The sequence below is a fragment of the Pollicipes pollicipes genome, unplaced genomic scaffold (genome assembly GCF_011947565.3).
Source record: "Pollicipes pollicipes isolate AB1234 unplaced genomic scaffold, Ppol_2.1 Scaffold_3447;HRSCAF=4054_pilon_pilon_pilon, whole genome shotgun sequence".
Lineage (NCBI taxonomy): Eukaryota > Metazoa > Arthropoda > Thecostraca > Pollicipedomorpha > Pollicipedidae > Pollicipes > Pollicipes pollicipes.
The window spans coordinates 37,363,655-37,380,936 of NW_023596297.1; the positions used below are offsets into that span (position 1 = coordinate 37,363,655).

The 17,282-nt window shown below is 47.2% G+C and overlaps 1 protein-coding gene across 7 annotated transcripts in view; it reads right to left on the bottom strand.

Moving 5' to 3' along the window:
* The window catches only part of LOC119092611 (N-acetylgalactosaminyltransferase 6), a 50,890-nt gene that overhangs the window by 5,811 nt on the left and 27,797 nt on the right, over nucleotides 1-17,282 (bottom strand). Inside the window, exons 1-8 of one of the 7 annotated variants that reach the window (XM_037215569.1) lie at nucleotides 14,905-14,993; nucleotides 6,380-6,431; nucleotides 5,798-5,987; nucleotides 5,197-5,296; nucleotides 4,367-4,511; nucleotides 2,725-2,891; nucleotides 1,381-1,575; nucleotides 676-853 (exon numbers count right to left, since the gene is read on the bottom strand). In XM_037215569.1, coding sequence (XP_037071464.1) covers nucleotides 676-853; nucleotides 1,381-1,575; nucleotides 2,725-2,891; nucleotides 4,367-4,511; nucleotides 5,197-5,296; nucleotides 5,798-5,968 — 956 coding nt within the window. In that variant the 5' untranslated portion in view covers nucleotides 5,969-5,987; nucleotides 6,380-6,431; nucleotides 14,905-14,993. Of the gene's footprint in view, nucleotides 1-675; nucleotides 854-1,380; nucleotides 1,576-2,724; nucleotides 2,892-4,366; nucleotides 4,512-5,196; nucleotides 5,297-5,797; nucleotides 6,002-6,379; nucleotides 6,432-7,109; nucleotides 7,236-7,302; nucleotides 7,333-8,108; nucleotides 8,221-14,904; nucleotides 14,994-17,282 lie in introns of those variants that run through there. The other 6 variants (XM_037215573.1, XM_037215568.1, XM_037215571.1 and 3 more) reach the window with 6 other exon arrangements.

Below are 17,282 nucleotides of genomic sequence, written 5' to 3' on the forward strand. Positions count from 1 at the left end.
CTCAGCGTTAGTGGACAGACCACAGCAGACCGGGGCCTGCCTCAGCGTTAGTGGACAGACCACAGGAGACCGGGACCTGCCTCAGCGTTCGTGGACAGACCACAGGAGACCGGGACCTGCCTCAGCGTTCGTGGACAGAACACAGCAGACCGGGGCCTGCCTCAGCGTTGGTGGACAGACCGCAGGAGACCGGGACCTGCCTCAGCGTTGGTGGACAGACCACAGGAGACCGGGACCTGCCTTAGCGTTGGTGGACAGACCACAGGAGACCGGGACCTGCCTCAGCGCTAGTGGGCAGACCACAGGAGACCGGGACCTGCCTCAGCGTTGGTGGACAGACCACAGGAGACCGGGACCTGCCTCAGCGTTAGTGGACAGACCACAGTACAACACACGGCAATGTTACTATGCCACCGTCAGTCACGGTCCGGCGCCGCACCATCTCCGCAGCGCTCCCGTCCCGAACGTGATTCCCGGCGTAGATGCAGCCCCTGCTGAGCACTCCGGCGCCGCACCATCTCCGCAGCGCTCCCGTCCCGAACATGATGCACGGCGTACTGCAGCCTCTGCTGAGCACTCCGGCGCCATATGTGGCAAGCAGCCATTGTGCCAGACAGTCCCTAATCGCTATCAGCAGCATCCCAGCGGCCTTCCAGTGGCGTGATGACTGCTCACGGGAACGGCTCGGGCATGTTGGCCTTGTCCTGGGGCAGCAGATCCAGCCGTTTGTAGAAAAACTCCCAGTCGAAGGCGCCTCGCGCGCCCTCATCCTGCGCCCGGTATTGAAAGTCCTCGAAGTCGATCACGTCGATGAAGGGGCAGACGCAGGTGCGCTTGTCCAATGCTATTGGCTCTGTCGGTCAAAACAGTGTTTGTGAGGTCCATGCCCGCCGATGCGATAAAAGGGTAACTTGACGTCATAGAAGTGCACTTTGGATGCCTATCAAGGCATACCAGACGAATGAAGTTACATACAGAGGCACCTATTGGTGTAAACGGCTGGACAGGAAGACTAGGCGACAACAGTCGTCGCAAAGCGTCAGTGTGGTAAATTATTTGTGTCGCTTTTCCAAATCGGTGGAACTGGTTGGAGGCGCACATCAAAGTGTGACGTAGCTGCTGATAGCGTCTCCAGCCGCCCAGCTAACGCGACCAGTGACTGCGACCTCGGCACCCCGACTCTGATATCGCGCAGCACCACCTCACGCGGTTAACATGGGAAGCCACTAAAGAGCTGCTGCGACCCACGGCCAATTGCAGAGCGCAGTCTTACGTCCAATTCCAGCGAACTGTGTGTTATATGAGAGCCATGTGTTCACGGACCTCGGATCGTACTCCACAGTCAGCAGAGCCCGGCCGTCCCGGGCGGCGCCCACCCACCGAGCAGCGGCGGCAGGTAGTTGACTCCGGCCTCGCAGTGCGAGTCGATGAAGATGAGTACGTCGGAGGTGGCCAACCGGGCGCCCTCAAGCCGTGCCGTGATGAGCCCCGAGCGGCGCGCCAGGTGCACCACGCGCACCACGCCGTGGAACATACGCTGCACCAGGTCGTCCAGGTAGGGCGCCTTGGCGTGGTCTGGGGCCGGACGGGCGCATGGCGGTGTCAGCGGCCGACGCAGCGCACGGTGACCTTAGTGGCCGACACAGTGCCCGCTGACGTTAGCGGTCGACACAGAACCCGATGACGTCAGCGGCTGGCACATAGCTGGATGACGTCGGCGGCTGACACAGAGCCTGATGACGTCGGCGGCTGACACAGAGCCTGATGACGTCGGTGGCCGACACGGAGCCTGATGACGTCGGCGGCTGACACAAGGCCGGATCACTGGCAGCTCCCGGGATCACAACGGAATCTGTATCTGGACCCACTGGGAATGCCTGGTTATCGAAGGACATAACTCACTCTTAGGCTTGGGGTCACAGACAATGTCTGGGCTCACTGGGAATGTCTGGCGACGGAAGGAAATAACTCACGTTTAGACTACGTTGCTGACGAAATATGAATTGGTATTACGCTAGTTGGACCTGGCTTCACCAATATTAAAAAAGGATGCTTTATGTTTACGTGATGTTGAAGCGTAACAACCAAATTGTTGTGCACTTAAGACCATGCAAGAGTACACCCGCATGCGCCCGGAATCACACCAACTCCTGAGCTTGAAGACAATTTCTAGTTGCTTTATTTCGTCTTCAGTTTATTTTGAGTACCACGTCATCAACGATGATGACATGCAAGAACGATACAGCCAATCAAAGGAACAGCCCGCGTGGGCTTGCTTGAAGAGCAAACATAAATTTTAAGACATACTATGTTGAGCTTAGTTTACAAAGCTTCACACAGCTTTACAAAGCCATCATTTACGTTTAGCAATCAGCAGATGTAGATCCAGTAAAATATGCTGAAGCGTGAACTGTGACGGCATCGCATTCCACACATTCCAGCGACACCACGTATGGTAAGACGTAATTACGCCACACCTCGTCTACCCAAAATTTTGACACTGCACCACTTTCCGACAAAAATACGTAACAGAGCCACAAAAAGCATACTCTACCTTCTCACACGGCTCGCTGACGCCTCCCTGAACACCCACCATCGTGCAGCACCCTGCCAGCAGCTACGGTTGCAGGGACTGTGGCGGGCGACCTGACCCCCCCCCCCCCCCACCCCCGCCCACAGGCTCCTCTAGGGCGCCGACCGGCAGCCGGCCGGCGCGTCGCCTACCTTTGGTGCTGGCATCGTCGACGAGCAACACTTCGCGTAGCAGGTGGCGCGGTGCCCGGTTGATGAGGCTGGCCGCCGTGCGAAGCAGCGTCGACAGATGCTCGTTGTGGAACGGCACGATCACGCTGGCCGTCGGTAATTGGCTTATGTAGTGGCGCGAGTCGCACCTGGACCGCAGCCGGTGGACCGTCACACGGCGGGCCGTCAAACGGTGGACCGTCACACGGCGGTCCTTCGTGTGATGGAGGACTGTCACACGGAGGGCCGTCACAAGGCGGACCGTTACACGGCGGACCGTCACATGGACGACCGTCACATGGACAACCATCACACGACCGACTGTCATATGCACGACTGTCACACGGCGGACCATCAAGTGGCGGACCATCACACGGAGGACCGTTACACGGCGAGCCGTTACACGGAAGGCCGTCACACGGCGGACCGTCACGCGGCGATCGTCACATGATGGGCCGTCACATGGCGCCGCCGTTCAGAGACCCGCCAACTGCCACGCTCCTTACCACAACCAAATCTCAGATGCAATGAGCGAGGCAACCCTTGTCACCACGGGCCTGCACAAACCTTTCTTGAGAGGTCTGCGCAAAGCTCTGCAGTAGCTTTAGTCCTTTCCGATATCCATCCGTATAAACTGGAAAAACCTCCTCAGTCATTCACTCTGTTAGCCTTAGACATTTTCGACAAAAGACGCGGAATGAAGATTATCCTTGACACGCAACTTCGCGCCTCGGTGTAGACTGTAGGGTTATCACCTGATTCCGAACGCGAGGAACATGGTCCTCCGTACAGTGTTATCAGCTTTACCACCCGTATCGTGCCATCAAATTTTACAACCGACACATGGGCGGCAGACACGGCTGAGATACCGAAGATATCCTGTCATGGCGTCGGTGATGGTATGCGACATCTTGTTGCAATGGAAGCTACAACAATATCATACATAATATGACAGAGAGCACCGACCTCATTGCAAGAAATCCGATCCTTGAAACAATCTGTGGTTAAGACACTTCGGCCTTTAACTTTTGAAGGTGCGAGACGCATCGAAAATGTCTCCGGCGACGAAATATTATAAACGGATTCAACAACAGGCATTCCTTGGTTTCTTTCTAGTCTATTAAGAACACGCCTCAACAGTAATTCATGTCACGCTTCGCAATGACCCTAACGAAACAAGAATTTCTCAATTTTTTATCAATACCACAGTCGAATAGAAAAGCTACCGAGCAATTGGAATATCTCTATCCTTCAAAAAGGCAATAGGTAGTTATGCGGGTCCAGTCCACTCTAGCCCCGTCGATGTTGCTGTAACGGACTCCGAAACCATGGCGCGACTTCACATATCGAGCAGATACAACGCCACTCGGGGCAAACTGGTTCGACCTGATGCGGTAAAACAACATATTACCTTAGTGCTTGGATACCTGCTAATGGTGGTGACGAAACACCGTAACACTTCTGACCACGTAATACACGAAACAGGACGGGACAAAAGTGACAACACAATACTCGTCACCGAGCAGGTGGCGATAGGGATGTCCTTCAACACCTGACGCCGAGCATGTGACAATCATTACATACTCCAGCACCCAGCACCGGAAGGGCGACTGCCGTGACGTACTTGGGATGTCGGATATCAGTCAGTGAGCGGTTCAGACTGATCTGGTCGCTGGCCAGGGCGTTGAAGCCGTTGACCTTGTAGAGCTTGTCCTTCTGCGCCTCCAGATCGGGCGGCAGCTGGAAGCTCTGGCCCCTCTCGGCCGGGCCTGAGGCACATAACCGCACGGGCCGCCAGTGCACATGCTCACGGCAACCCAGCTGCTCCCAGGCAATTGAGGCCACATCCTACAGCATCATATAGCGATGAAAACTAAGAGTGGTGACTTCGTCATGCAAAAACATCAATATGAGATGGTAATCATCAAAATCACTTGCTATGTCTCCCGTGAGGTGATACAAATGCAAGCTGGTATAGGTGGTCCTGGTTGCTTTTAATATTTTAAGGGTAAAATCTTCAGTGTGACAGCACGACAGCGGCTACACCAAGTCAACTGAAATGGTCGCGAGTACCTTTTCCCCACCGTACAATGTTCATCTTGGCGGCTTTGCCACAGCACCTTTTGCCAGCGATCTCTGCTGTTTGCACGTACCACTAATGATACAACACCGCTCATATTAATTTATCCACTCAGTTAGCGTTGTTCTTTATCAGAGGGTGTTTTTTGCTTCTTAAGAATCGAATGCAGTAAATAAAAACATCTTGTGAGATAAGACAAACACGACAATATTTCTGAGCTACCATAAATGCACATCCCGAACGCATATAACCAAGTCCCTCTACATGACAGTACCTCCTCTTACCATTAACGAATATATAACAAAAAACATGATACAACTAGACATCATATATAGCCGTCAGGAAGTACCACGTGAAAACTGTCACATTCTCACCTTTACGCTCTGCATCTCGTTTGATCTGTTCCCGATCATGCCAGTCGACCTTTTCGAGGTGATGAATCTGGTCACTGGTCAGGCGGTCCCAATAACCATTCTGCAACAAATGCGATCATCAGAGGCAACATCCCTGAAATGGGAACATGCGTCCTCTACCTCACCCAGTATGCTGAAGGGAGACCTGACGAGAATCCCTAGCCATCAGCGGCATGTGTTGCCACTCCTCGTATTGCTATATCAGGAATAACACTGAGCAACATATGGGGGCCAATATTGAAGAGGGTGCCGGCAAGTGCAAATCGCGACAGTGGCCGATTTATCTTCCCACAGTACCGGCCTATCTGGACACCATTCGGCGTATAACACGTGGCTACTGGCTGACACACCATTAAGGGTGCATGCGCAAATGATGGTTACATTGCCAGTTACTAAGCAATCATGCAAAAGCAATGTTTCATGTGTTTTGCCACTTGTTTCCTACAATGTCATATGGGGGTGTTCACCAAAAAAAGGCACTACTGTACAGAAGACCTTCAACATTCACACATGATGTGGAGGCTGTGCAGAAAGCCCCTGGGGAACACAAATTGTGTCTAACCTCTTGGAACTGTGATTTTCTTAGCAGTAAAATATCTCTGAGTTCTTTATTGTGAGCAGCTTGCCGAATCAGAATGAGAAATGCCACAGTTAAGGATGCGATGACAGCAATCCGGATAGAGGAGCCTGGGCCGCGCCGACCTCGACCCAGGCAAAGGCGGCTACATGGCATCTTGCTTCTGGGTGCAGCTCTGCAACAAAATGGCTGCTTATCATAGCATTCAGCAAAAAGGTTATCTTCCATAGACAAACTGCTCTACTTCAGTATTGCCATGTGCAAAAATGCACAAGGTACCAGCCAACACCTGACTATGAAGTGCTAGTGCATAATGAGTGCATAAGACCCAGATATGGATCACCTGCATACACAAACATCTTTACCACAATGCCCTCTGGTAATTTGTGAACACCTGCTTAGCCCACAAACATGTCTGGTTGGCATGCACTGAAAGCCTGAGGGCCTCACAAAATGTGTGACACTGATAAACTACCAGCAACAGATTTTGAGGATAACCTTTTGCTGTGCCTCAGAACTTCACTTGAATGGATAGCAACTAAGGAACAAAACTTTCAATATAATTACATTTCTGATGATGGTTCAGGGTCTTCAAAATGATGGTCTGCTGCTGTTGATTCTGAGGTAGAGAGCAGATAGTGTTATCATCAAAGGTGATAGCATGGTGCAAAATATACAATTCACTTAATTCTATAACTCACCTTAAATGTCAAAGAGGCATATCTTAGAAAAATATAACTATATAATCACAAATATTGTCTGCATTTCATAAATATAACTGAACAACTTGTAGAGCTTTCACAGATCAAATGTGATCATCTTATCTAGCAGCTCCCACTCATTAGACATCCACCTAGTGACCCACTGTAATCCACACCAGGTTTGCTATATGCACTATAGAAGAAATATGAAACCATGTGTCATAGATGGAGACACACTACAGTTATGGCTATCAAGCACAATAGCATGTTTCTCTTGCAAGTTATGTTGAGAATGAGGCACAGCATTACCACATACTATGTTATACAAAGCCTGGTTAGCATAAAAAGCAAGGATGACAAAAAAACTTCATGACACACAAACTTGCCACAAAGCATACACATCATAAACTTGTTAGGATACCAGATAGAGGGCAGCAAGTACAGAGCCACAATTGGTAACATTATTTAATATCTGGCTATTAAATTTCTACCCTGATGGATTCGAACTGGAAGACTATATGAAACAGCAGTATAAAAAGGCAAAGAAATAAAAAACAATATGTATAATACAGAAAGCCATCACATATAAAACTCACAGCTTAAAGATGTTGTTAGATATGATTCGAGCCACGAAGGGGTTAGTATGTAAGCAATCCACCCACTATGTCAGATGCCGGTCAGGGTGTACTTTCCTACCTAACGTTACAAAAAATCATTGTACACCATCCGTCGTGTTTAAGGCAGGACACATCATAAATAATCTCAAAACAGGTAGAATCATGCTCCTACATTCGAATTTCAATAACTTCGATGGCGGGCTCCCGATCGCCGCGCGCACCGCACCGCCTGGACCCCCCAGCGCCGTTTCTGCATTGCCGTTGCGAAAATACAATATTTCTGCTTACCAAGAACTCTACAAAATGTATGGGACCAAGGTAAACCATTCGTCGTGCTTAAGGCAGGACATATCGTAAATAATCACAAAACAGGTAGATTCATGATCTTACCTTCAATTTTTTTATAACTACGATGGCGAGCTCCCGAGCGCCGCACACACACAGCATCCGCGACACCGGCGCCATTACTGCGCGAGTCACAACATTACTGCGCATCAAGCAGCATCAAGAACCATAAAAATGTACCGGGCCAAGGTAACAAGAATCCATGAAATTTGATCCTCGACGCCAACGGGACCATGGGTTGCAGGGGGATTGGGTGGGGAATGTAAAGCAAAATGAGAACATGGCAGCTAAATAAAAGCTCACTATATGGCACCTATATATGGCATGAAACATGGACGCCAATGGGACGCTGGGTTGAAGGGGATATAGGGTGGGGAGGTTAGGTTAGGTTAGGTTAGGTAAAGCATCAGCTAACGATGTGACGTCACTGGCATTCGACTGTGCGTGATGCCACTGATCATGAGATTTTACGGCCCCTTTTGGGCCGACGAAAGGTCATACGGCATTAACTGATGATGTGGCGTCACTGGTGTTCGAATAAACTTCAGGCGCGACAGGCCATGTTCCACCTTTACCTTTGCTACCTGTCCATTGCAAGCATTGCCGTGCTGAAGGAAGGCTCTGCCGAATTACCTGAGAGTGTAATGTCACTGACCATTAACTTGTATACTCTTCTGAACCCACTGTAGGCCACAAGACATCAGCTGACGATATGATGTCACCGGGTTTCGACTAGACATCATGCGCAACAGGCCATGCTCTATCTTTACTTTTCGTAGCTGTGCACTGCAAGCATTCGAGTGCTACACCAAGGCAATGCTGAATCGTCTCAGTGTGTGACGTCACCGGTCATGAGTTTATATTGGTTCACCTGGGCCGCCCAAAACCACAAAGCATCATATCCCGTGGAGCATCACGGGAAGATATCACATCACTGGTATTCGGCTGAACATCAAGCGCAACAGATCATGTTCCATCTTTACCCTCGGCACCTGTCTCTTGGAAGTATTGGCGTGCTGAACAAAGGCTCTGTCGAATCTCCTGAGCGTGTAACGTCACTGGTCAAGAGCTTTTTACGGGATCTTTTGTACCCCCTATACGGTATAATGCACCAGCCAACGATATGACGTCACTGGCGTTCGACTTAACATCAGGCGCAACAGGTCATGCTCCATTTTTGCCTTTCGTACCTGTAAAACTATTGGCGAGCTGAATGATGGCTCTGTCGAATCACCTGAGTGTGCGACGTCTCGAGTTTTTACAGGTTATTTTTGGCTGAGTGAAAGCCGTAAAGCATCAGCTAACGATATGTCGTCATTGGTAGTCCACTGACTGTGTGACGTCACTGGCCATGAGTTTTTACGGGCCTTTTTGGACCGACTTTACGCCATTAGGCATCAGATAAAAATATGACGTCAATGGTACTCAACTAAACATTAGATGTAATAAGCCATGTTTTGTCTGTACCTTTCGCACCTATCTACTGCAAGTATTCGCGCGACACACAGAGGCTCTGCCTCGGGCTGACTGAAGGACATAAAGCATCAGCTGACGGTATGACGTCACTGGTATTCGACTAAACTCCAGGCGCGACACGCCATGCTCCATCTTTATCTTTCGTACCTGTCTATTGCCAGCATTGGCTCACTGAATGAAGGCTCTGTCGAGTCTCCTGAGTGTGTAACGTCACTGGTCAAGAGTTTTTACGGGCTCGTTTCAAGCCCCTATACGGCATAATGCATCGGCTGACGATATGACGTCACTGGTGTCCGACTTAACATCAGGCGCAACAGGCCGTGTTCTATCTTTACCTTTCGTACCTGTCTATTACAAGTATTGACGTGCTGAATGAAAGCTCTGACGAGTCTCCTGAGTGTGGGTGAATACTCAGGTGAATCGGCAAAGCCTTCATATAGCACGCGATGCATGCAGTAGCCAGGCACGAAAAGTAAAGATGAAACATGGCCTGTGCGCCTGAGGTTAAGTCAAATACCAGTGACGTCATATCGTCAGCTGATGTTTTTACCCTATGGGATGTTCAAAACAGCCCGTAAAAACTCATGACCAGTGACGTTACATACTCGAAAGACTCCACAGTCTTCCTTTAGCACGCCAATGCTTACAATAGACAGGTACGAAAGGTAAACACGAACATGGCCTGCCGCGCCTGGTGTTTAGTTGAATACCAGTGACGTCACATCGTCAAATGATGCTTGATGTCCTTCAATCAGCCCGAGTAAACCCGTGTAAACTGAAGACCAGTTGCATCACACGCTCAGGTGATTGGGCAGAGCCTTTATGTGGCGCGCGAATACTTGCAGTAGATAAGTGCGAAAGGTAAAGATGAAACATGGCTTATTGCACCTGATGCTTAATTGAATACCAGTGACGTCATATCGCTACATGATGCCTAATGGCCTTAGGTCGGCCCAAAAAGGCCCGTAAAAACTCATGACCAGTGACGTCACATATTCAGTGGATTACCAGTGACGACATACCGTTAGCTGATGCCTTTTGGCTTTCACTCAGCCAAAAATAGCCTGAAAACTCATGACCACACACTCGGGTGATCCGGCAGAGCCATCATTCAGCCCACCAATTGTTTAACAGGCGCGAAAGGCAACGACGGAACATGACCTGCTGTGCCTAATGTTAAGTCGAACACCAGTGACGTCGTGTCGCCAGCTAGGTGCATTATACCATATAGCGGGTTGAAAAAGCCCACAACAACTCTTAGCCAGTGACGTTACACACTCAGGAGATTCGGCAGTCTTCATTCAGCACGCCAGTGTTTGTAAAAGACAGGCACGAAAGGTACTGATGTTGCATGGAACGTTGCGCTTGATGTTGAGTGGAATACCAGTGACGTCATATCATCCCGCGATGCTTCACGGGATATGATGCTTTGTCACATTGGGTGACCCAAGTGCACCTGTATAAACCCATGACCGGTGACGTCACACACTCAGATGGTTCAGCATCGCCCTGATATAGCACGCGAATGCTTGCAGTAGACATGTACGAAAGGTAAAGATGGAACATGGCCTGTTACGCATGATGTCTATTCGAAAACCAGTGACGTCGTATGGTCAGCTGATGTGGTATTGCCTATAGTGGGTTCAAAACAGTCTATATAAATTCATGGTCAGTGACGTCACACACTGAGGTAATTCGGCAGAGCCTTCCTTCAGCATGCCAATCCTTGCAATGGACAGGTACCAAAGGTAAAGGTGGAGCATGGCCTGTCGCGCCTGACGTTTATTCGAACACCAGTGACGTCACATCGTCAGCTAATGCCGTATGACCTTTTGTCGGCCAAAAAGAGGCCGTCCAATCTCATGACCAGTGACATCACATACAGTCGGATGCCAGTGACGCCACATCGTCAGCTTATACTTAAAGGCCTTCAGTTGGCCCCAAAAAATTCATAAAAACTCATGGCAAGTGACGTCACACATACACAGGTCATTCGGCAGCGCCTCCTTTCAGCACGCCAATGCTTGCAGCAGGCAGGTACGAAAGGTGTAGATGAAGCATGGCCTGCTGCCTGATGTTCAGCCAAATACCCGTGACGTCATATCGTCAGCTGATGCCTTACGGCATTCGGCCGGTCCAAAAGAGCCCGCGAAAACCCACGACCATTGACGTCACACAATCAGTCGTATACCAGTGACGTCCTTAGCTGATACCATGTGGTCTCCACTGGGCCCAAAAACACCGGTGAAACCTATGACCAGTAACGTCACACACTCAGGCGATTTGGTAGCCAAAATTTGGCATGCCAATGCTTGCAGTAGACAGGTTCGAAGGTAAAAATGAAGCATGGCTTGCTGCGACCAACATTTAGTCGAATATCAGTGACGTCACGCTATCCGATGATGCTTCACGGAACATGATACACCGTGCCTGTGGGGCCTAAGTGCACTCGTATCAAGTGATAATTAGTGACATCACACATTCGGGTGATTCGGTCAAACCTTTATTCGGCACAAAAATGCTTGTGGCAGACAGGTACGAAAGGTAAAGATGAAATGAGGCCTGTTGCGCCTGATGTTAATCGAATACTAGTGACGCCATATCGTCAGATGATGCCCTACGGCATTCATTTGACCCGAAAGAGCCCTAAACCTCACGACCAGTGACGGCATATACCCAGTCGAATACCAGTGACAGCATATCGCCAGCGAATGCCTTATGGCAGTACACGAACCCTGCAGCCAGCGTAGCTCCTCCCTCCGCCGGCTGTACAGGTACCAAAGTAAAAAAAAAACGTAATTTCTTGAAAGACTGGCTATCTATGCACTGAAATAGATGATGAACTCAACCCAACTCTGAGTGCTTGTTTTAAACATTGCATGCTCCAAAATTGTTGTTGTAATGTTGATGATGCTATGACTAGCACAACATGCCAACATGCTATGGCTGGCAAGCTTTTTGATGCTAGTCCGTGATAATATCTATGAACATCCGAACATTGGTCATTCCTACCTACCTGACCCAAATCTCCTAAACCGCAGGTGGCAAAAACCTGCCGTAAATGGCTATGCGAGGCCGAGGTTCTACTTATAACCACTTTCAACAACTCACCAAAGCAATGCCTTTATTTGCAATACTTACCTTTCCCGAAAGGATTGTAAAACACGCTCAAACAAGTCCGTTCTCATAGCAAAACAAAGGTAACACACGACCCGCGATCGTGAACATCTCAAACGTCACGTCAGCAAGGGTGCATCCTACACGGTATTGGGGAACGTCGCAACACATCCCCGAGAATATTGAGTACGCATTCTTGCTAAGAGGGAACCGTGTTTAGTACCCATTTGTACTTATAGTGGCGGCGTTTAGTACGCATAGATGCTAAACAGAGCAGCCCAATAACCTAGGGCTGAACAGAGGAAACGAGACTGCTTAGAGGTGAACGTCGTGAATTTCTTTTCATTCGATGAGAGTAGAAACCTTCACCATTTTGGGTTCCCAATTCCCATTGGAATGCGAGTTGCTCGTAGGGCACGGCAAGGTCGGTCGGCTGGTGGTCAGTGAGAGGCATCGTGGAAGTGGTTAGGAGACGTGGCTGGAGAAACTCTTGAGCGTAATTTACAGAATAGGGTTATCTACCGGCTGAGCATGATATTGATATATACTGGACTACAGAGCCTTGGGAAAGATAATGTCACCCGGGTAGTGCATAGAATGGGATACTTGTCTCGAGATGTGGTTAGCATCAGACTTGGATTTGACCCGAATGTCTTGAGTCAGTTCCGGACTGGTTCACAGATTGTGGAATCTGATTCAGCTCGTGACTCAGCTGTTCCATTTTTCATTTGACTAAGTTCAGACTATGTTTACACTGAAGCAGTTGACTCATGACTCATGCAGGCTGCAAGATGAATTATCAGAGCTCTGGCTCATTCTTATATGTCTATATGTATGTTATATACATATACATATATATATATATATATATATATATATATATATATATATATATATATATATATAGATGTATATATGGTCAGGGTGTACTTTCCTACCTAACGTTAGAAGAAATCATTGTACACCATTCGTCGTGTTTAGGGCATGACATATCGTAAATAATCTCAAAACAGGTAGAATCATGCTCCTACCTTCGAATTTCAATAACTTCGATGGCGGGCCCCCGAGCGCCGCGCGCACCGCACCGCCTGGACTCCCCAGCGCCGTTTCCGCGTTGCCGTTGCGTAAATACAATATTTCTGCGTACCAAGAACTGTACAAAATGTACGGGACCAAAGTAAACCATTCGTCATGTTTAAGGCAGGACAACCATAACCCAACCGCGAACCATAAAAATATTTACTAAACATAAACCATATTTACCATAACCATATTTACCATATAAACCATATTAAATGCAAACCATACTATAAACCATAACTATAACTATAAACTATACTATATAAACCATACTATAACTATAAACCATATTTACTGCGAACCATAAAAATGTACCGGGACAAGGTAGCAAGAATCCATGAAATTTGATCCTCGACGCCAACGGGACCATGGGTTGCAGGGGGATTGGGTGGGGAATGTAAAGCAGAATGAGAACATAGCAGCTAAATAAAAGCTCACTATATGGCACCTATATATGGCATGGAACATGGATGCCAATGAGATGCTGGGTTGAAGGGGACATAGGGTGGGGAGGTTAGGTTAGGTTAGGTTAGGTTAGGTTAGGTTAGGTTAGGTTAGGTTAGGTTAGGTTAGGTTAGGTCAGGTCAGGTCAGGTCAGGTCAGGTCAGGTCAGGCTAGCTTAGCTTAGCTTAGCTTAGGTTCTGGTCTATTCTCAGGTTAGGTTAGGTTAGGTTAGGTTAGGTTAGGATATGTTCTGGACTATTCTGGCCTGCGTGTTTCATAAATGTACCTAAACTCGATAAGAAACGATTTTGGTTGCTTTATTATTGTTACCTTGGTCCCGTACATGTTTTATGGTTCTTGATAAGCAGAAATATTGTGCTTTCGCAACAACGTAGAAACGGCGCTTGGAAGTCGAGGCAGTACGGTGCGGGGCGTGCGGCGCTCGGGAGCTCGCTATCGTATTTAGTAAAATTCGAGGGTAGGAGCATGATTCTATCTGTTTTGAAATTATTTACGATATGTTCCGCCTTAAACACGACGAATGGTTTACCTTGGTCCCGTACATTTTGTACAGTTCTTGGTAAGCAGAATTATTGTATTTACGCAACGGCAACGCAGAAACGGCGCTGGGGAGTCCAGGCGGTGCGGTGCGCGCGGCGCTCGGGAGCTCGCCATCGAAGTTATTGAAATTCGAAGGTAGGAGCATGATTCTACCTGTTTTGAGATGATTTACAAAATGTGCCGCCTTGAACACGACAAATGGTGTGCAATGATTTTTTCTAACGTTAGGTAGGAAAGTACACCTACACCGTATATATATATATATATATATATATATATATATATATATATATATATGTATATGTGTGTGTTAGATATGAATAAGATATCAAAATGAATACATCCTCTGGTTTCTGGCTGAGATTTGGCAAACTTCAGGATGAACAACATTGGCTTTTCTTTTGAGAAATTGTGATAATAGCCCTGTGTGGAGGCTTTAAAAAGTTTTATAACTTATGCTGCATGGCAGTGTCTGAAATTTGGGTCTTTCTTAGCATTTTTAGCCCCAAGACATTTTGTTATCCACGAATATACAATGGAAAGAATGTAAAAAAATGTTCTCTAAGCGACGTCAGATGAAGGCAAGCTGTTCCTGCAGCCTCAACAGCACCGCGCACAACACTCACGACTGAACGAGGGCCACTGCATGCGGGTTACAGCCGAATCTTTCCACCATATCTCATACAATCTTTCCTTGCAATGCATTCAGTGTTCAGGTATGTTGCTGATCACCAGCACATGTTTAACCCACCTGCCGTCCAACAATAACATCCACGCGACCACACACCGGCCCCGAGCCCGCACCCAAAACAACAGCGTCTCTTTACGGACCAGGGTGAAGCGCAGAGAATATCTCGCACACGGCGCGATTCAACGTTTCTGGATTGCACGTAGATATAACTGTAGCACAAGAAAAATTGATATGAAAGTATATAATGTCATACATGTACCTCCGAACATGGGGTGAAATACTCATATATTGATGAGTAAATTATTTTTCATTCTTTTTGTATAGCACTTTTATCAAAGTTGTATGTGAAACTATAAAAAATGGGTATTGTAAAGAACGCATAATGGTGACGTCAAACACCATCCCAAATACTCGCTTTGGCACGCGGAAAACCACGGCTCTGCGAGACTCCGGCTCTTGGGGAGGACTTCGCATCGGAGAGAAAGCATATTCTCTACCAAGGAATCCGAGCTGGATGCGTGATGAAAATGCATAAAAGGGTCATTACACAGAAGTATGGATTTTTTATCGATTTACGGAGCGTCGCCACAGAATCATGGCCTGAGTATAAAGCTAACGTAATGTTTATTGTCCTCCGTTGACCATAACTTTTACTGATGTGTTTATATTGTTATTCACATTTTTTAGATCTACCTGTTATTTCAGCCAAGTTTTTCCCACGAGTATTGTTGACAAAGTCATTACGATCCTAAAAAGCAACATAAAAACTGATAAATAACATGCAGCGGTTCTGTCGTTAAAGACTTGTTGCATGCCCGTCAGCCGACCCACCTTGTCTTGGAGGAGCCGCGCGAGGAGCGGTGGTGGCGTGACTGATCGGTATTATAGTTAAAGGCAATATATAGATTCAGCTCAGTGTCATGCACTGAGAAAAATATTGTTTCAGATTCAAAGCCAGTGAGTAGATGTAGTGATGCTAACTTTATGTCGCTGAATTGCTCTGTAAGGAGGAAATAATTCCTCCGCCCCTGCTGTATCGGCCCCCGAGCGATCACGCAGCAGCCTGATGTCCCAGGTGGTGTAGTTTCGTACACAACTTTGTGGGGGGGGGGGGGGGGGTGAGCAGAGAAATATTTTCTCCCAAAGAAATGGTGCAAGCCATGTCCTCCCTGACTTTGGCCTAGCTTTTTTCTAAAAGTTGGAGACCGGCTAGCATCCTATCAGCTAGCATCTGATTAAATAGGGAACTACACACTTGTTCGCAAATTTTGTATATCTGGGTCAGTAAGAGCCTAGGGTTAGAAAGATTGTACATTGGCTAGAATGTAGCTGCAAGAAGTACCATGCCCCAGATTCTCGTATTTATATTGTGGCTTGCATGACATTTCAATCATAAACCTTGCATCATGTGCTCAGGGGAATGGTGTAACTGGTGCCCATTTTAAGCATCTGCCTTTATCAGCCATTATTGGGACTGACACCTTTATGATAGAACTATCAATTTCAGCAACTTTCTATCAGCTCCATAGCATAAAAAATGTGGTAGGTGCAAGCATAGAATTAGGATGGAAGCACTTATTTAGGAAGCTAGAAAATTTCAGAATTGCAAGCAGCCAATTTCTAATGGTCTTTAGCAACCACTGAGACCACCAAGAGCATGGTGTTAAGTGTCATCTGCTGCCAAAGAATGTCCTTTAGTGCCAGCTGTGAATGCAGTGCAAATTCACCTGGGTATTTTGTTCTCCCTACAAGCTGCAATTTTAATATTTTTGTTCTCTCCCCCAACAGCCAAAACCAAATTTCAGATACTGCTGCATGGTGTTAATTTTAACACTAAAATGAGATGTGATTTTGCCTATGGCGCACCATAAATATTAACACTAAAATGGCATGTGAATTTTCCTAGGCACACCATTTTCCTTGTGCTGTCAATTTGACCTCAGCCTTATGACTCACTGATGCAATTTTGGGGAAATACTAGTTTATGACTCAGCTCATGAAGGATGTGACAAATGTGATTCAGGTCATGATCCAAACCAGCATTTTCTTAATGAGCAGATGCAGCCTATAACTCACCCCAATTTGATTGGCTGATGAGCGGGTTCACAATTCACCTTGAGTTGAACACAGGTCTGGATAGCATGTTTATATGTGTACATTCCTGTGTTTTAGTGGTGATTACCTGGGTTATGGTGATTACATCAGTCAATCTGGCATTATTGATCAGTAATCATTTGCTTCTTGTTATATTTTCAAAAGTGTGTTTTTGAAAACTTGTATCATTAAAGAATGTGTCATTGATTCATTGATCAACCTGTGGCTGCAAAAAACACTATGAGCATATGTGTATATACATGTATATACACATGTATGTATACATGTATGTGTACATATATATATATATATATATATATATATATATATATATATATATATAT